This window comes from Xiphophorus hellerii, unplaced genomic scaffold, assembly GCF_003331165.1.
Source record: "Xiphophorus hellerii strain 12219 unplaced genomic scaffold, Xiphophorus_hellerii-4.1 PGA_scaffold_61__1_contigs__length_124999, whole genome shotgun sequence".
Taxonomy (NCBI): Eukaryota; Metazoa; Chordata; class Actinopteri; order Cyprinodontiformes; family Poeciliidae; genus Xiphophorus; species Xiphophorus hellerii.
The window spans coordinates 121,700-124,999 of NW_022587636.1; the positions used below are offsets into that span (position 1 = coordinate 121,700).

The following is a 3,300-nucleotide window of genomic DNA, read 5'->3' on the forward strand; positions in this document are numbered from 1 at the left end:
AATATTTTGGGACTGAATCAAATTGAATTGAACTGGAATGAATCGAATCTCTGAGCAGCTTTCTGAATCTGGGCCAGGAAGACAAACACCACAGCTACTTTTTTCCTTTTTTTCATACACCAGATTTGAAACTAAGGCGCGGCTAGTGAATTAGACAGCTTTCCAAAAAAAAAAAAAAAAAGTGAATTTGATCCAAGGTACTCTGTGCTTTAGCAAGAGGATTAGTTTTTCAGAGGCTAGTTGGGAAACTCTGGGAAAGTCATCAATTTAAAACTCCTGGAATTCTTCGGCTTATCTTTATCTGACATTAAAATTAGCTTGATAATTTGAAACAACAGATTGTCAAGATAATAATCTTGATCATAAGGGGGCAAATACTTTTTTCCCCCACCAGTGTAAAGTCTCACGTTAACGCCGCAATTCTGTCTTTTAAAAACATAGGGGGAAGAAATGGATTTTTATCGTTTTTGTACAACTGTAAAACAAGCTTTTTTTTCTGTAAAAGTTTCACTTCTGTTCTCTGTTTGAAGCTGCGGTGCGTACTGTGGCTTTAAGGACAGGTACCACCTAACCACTTCCCTCTACAGACCACGAGTCTGAAACAAAATCCTGCTCATTCTGCATGCAGTCAGCTGTGTAGGTGTCAGCCCAGGACATGTGCAATATCTGAACACACCTGAGAAGAATGCTCGTCAGGTAAGCTTTCAAACGAAAAGAACACAAACTTTTTTAAGACTGGAAATGTTGGTTGAATGTGCCAGTTCTTGTAACGGGAATTATTATTATTATTATTATTATTATTCTGTTCATATTGTATTATATTTTCTTGACTTAATCACAAGGCATCTCTGGTTATTTGCTTGAACAGATTTTTCATTCAACAAGCTGGCTGACTTTTCTGTTTTAAGCTTTAGCTATAGCTAAGTAATGTCAACCGACTTGTGTGTTTCACCTTTTCCAGATGGAAAAGCTTCAGCAGCAACAAGGCCAACTCTTCCAAGATGAACGAATGGAAGACGACGGTTTTCCTGCTGTGTGCGGCTGCCGTTGGGCTTCTGCTAAAGGCGCATTTCAATAACTGGCCCAGCTTAAAAGACAGAAACCTGTCCTGGCGTGAGCTGGAGACTGAGCTTTCTGATGTTAATGCACTGCTTGGTCATCACCTGAGGCGTTCTGTCGAACCGTTTCTGTCTGCAAACATCAGTCTGTCAGAGGAAACATTTAACTGGTGGAAGGTAAGTTGTCATACCTTCACTAGAGTAGTACCTTGTAAAAACCTTTCTGTCTATTTTATTTATTTTCTTTTTTTTGCTGGGTTGGTCTAACAGCAAACTCTATGTGACATATATGTCAGCAACTACAGCGTGAGAAGCATGACCTCAACTGCTATAAATCAACAGTGCAGAAGCTGTTTGAGATATTCCCACCCACTTCCAAAGCTGATCCCGTAAGATACAGGACTTGTGCAGTCGTGGGAAACTCCGTCAACCTGAGAGGAGCAGCTTATGGACAGCTTATAGATTTCCACGAGGTCATTATAAGGTAAATGCTTCTGTTTCAGAAAATCATTACAAGAAGAAAAGAAAAAAACTTAGTCAGATTTCCCCTCTGTCCTGTTCAGAATGAATGGGGCACCAATACAAGGCCACGAAGAAGACGTCGGCGTCAAAACAACTCATCACGTCATGTACCCGGAGAGCGCCGTGGATTTAAATAACTCTACTCACCTCGTGCTGTTTCCATTCAAGATACAAGACCTTCAGTGGCTCATTAAGGCCTTTACGACGGGGTTTAACGGAAAGTGAGTTCCACGTTTTCTCCGTCGGTTTAGGATTTTAAGCATCTTGCACGTCAACTTTTATTGAGAAAACATATTTGCTTACAAACACAAAGAGAAACTCAGGAACAGAATAATAAACATGAGGTAGTAAGCCAGGGGTGTTTGAGCTTCTACAGTGAATGCGTTGATACAAACAAAAAACCAGCAAGCAGATATTACAGATATGAAAAATATTCAATAACTGCAACATGTGTTTACAGCATTTTTGTTTTTACTCTTGGAAATAATGGATAAATATAGATTTAAAAAGGATCAAGATGACAAAAATTAGCATTTGTGAATATAAAATTTGACAAATTAAAGTGAAACCTCAATAATACCAACAAGCAACTCGTTTGTAGAATAAAAATTGAATTCTAGTTCAAATTAAATATGATTACGATATTTTACACTTTTTCTTTTCAATTTTCTAGGGCTAGCAGAGAAAGCCCTGCTACGTATGTCAGACTATCATCCATCCCTTCACTTGTTTACCAGTTGGTGGCGGTAATGTTTCCTTTAGTCGTTTGCTCACCGCCATTACAAAACAGAAAACGACGGGACCTTTTTTTCCATAGGCATGAATACGTAGACACCTCATTGAGCGCTGAGTCCTACGTTACGTCGCCGCCATCTTGTATGTGGCAGTAGAGTGATCGGAGCTCCCTAAGTCAGGTCCTTCTCCCCACTTCAGTCATCGCGCATGCGCAAAAAACGGCAAGCATTGTAAAACTGGCAAGATATCGAGTTACCTCCAAGTTTTAACCCTCGTTTTTTCTCTTAAGTTTAAGAAAGGCTATAGAAATGAGTGGGGAAGCTGAACCAAGTAAGAAGACAAAAACGTGTCACCTTCATACATAATGGACCTTACCAAGCTCCGCCCACAACCGACCCACTTGACCGCAAGTCTCACAAACAAAGCCTTGTTGCGCGTTGTTTCTATGTAAACATGACTCGATTAGTGCATCATTTCTACTGAATTTTTACAATATATCAGCTTCTACAATGGACAGAGGAACTAACAAGTTCATGTCATCATCTGGGAGGAGGTTACTGGTTTCTCAGTCACAAGCTGGTTGCAAACCTGAGGCCAGCAGGTGTCAGTCAGTTATGGTAGATCTGAACTTTGACCTCAATATGAGAAGCTACAGACTGATAGGAGGAACCAAAGAGCTCTGTAAAGGTAAAGGCAAATCTTCTGAAGTTGGGATATAATTAATTTAATTCCACATAATTATCGCGGTAGAAGCCATTTGTTTGTTAAAATTTTATGAAATATATTTGTTCTATTTGATGTTTGTTGTGAATGACATAAACTCACAAACGAACGAGGTAATTAGTCCAACGTTTAGAAACTACAGCGGCTGTAATGAGCCACAGCAAAGGGAAACAAAGGAAAAATAACCTGAACAGGTGATCAACTCAAAACCACTCCTACCTTTTTACTCTCTCTCTTGTAGTAAAAAGTAGTTTAAGCACAC

The 3,300-nt window shown here is 39.5% G+C and overlaps 1 protein-coding gene across 1 annotated transcript; it reads left to right on the forward strand.

Moving 5' to 3' along the window:
- Positions 1 to 257: 257 nt before the first annotated feature.
- LOC116716508 (CMP-N-acetylneuraminate-beta-galactosamide-alpha-2,3-sialyltransferase 1-like) lies at positions 258 to 2,607 on the forward strand. The gene is made up of 4 exons (XM_032557328.1): positions 258 to 696; positions 962 to 1,235; positions 1,355 to 1,542; positions 1,622 to 2,607. Exons 1-4 carry the CDS (start codon positions 686 to 688, stop codon positions 1,803 to 1,805), a joined length of 657 nt encoding a protein of 218 aa, XP_032413219.1. The 5' UTR covers positions 258 to 685; the 3' UTR covers positions 1,806 to 2,607.
- Positions 2,608 to 3,300: the final 693 nt, after the last annotated feature.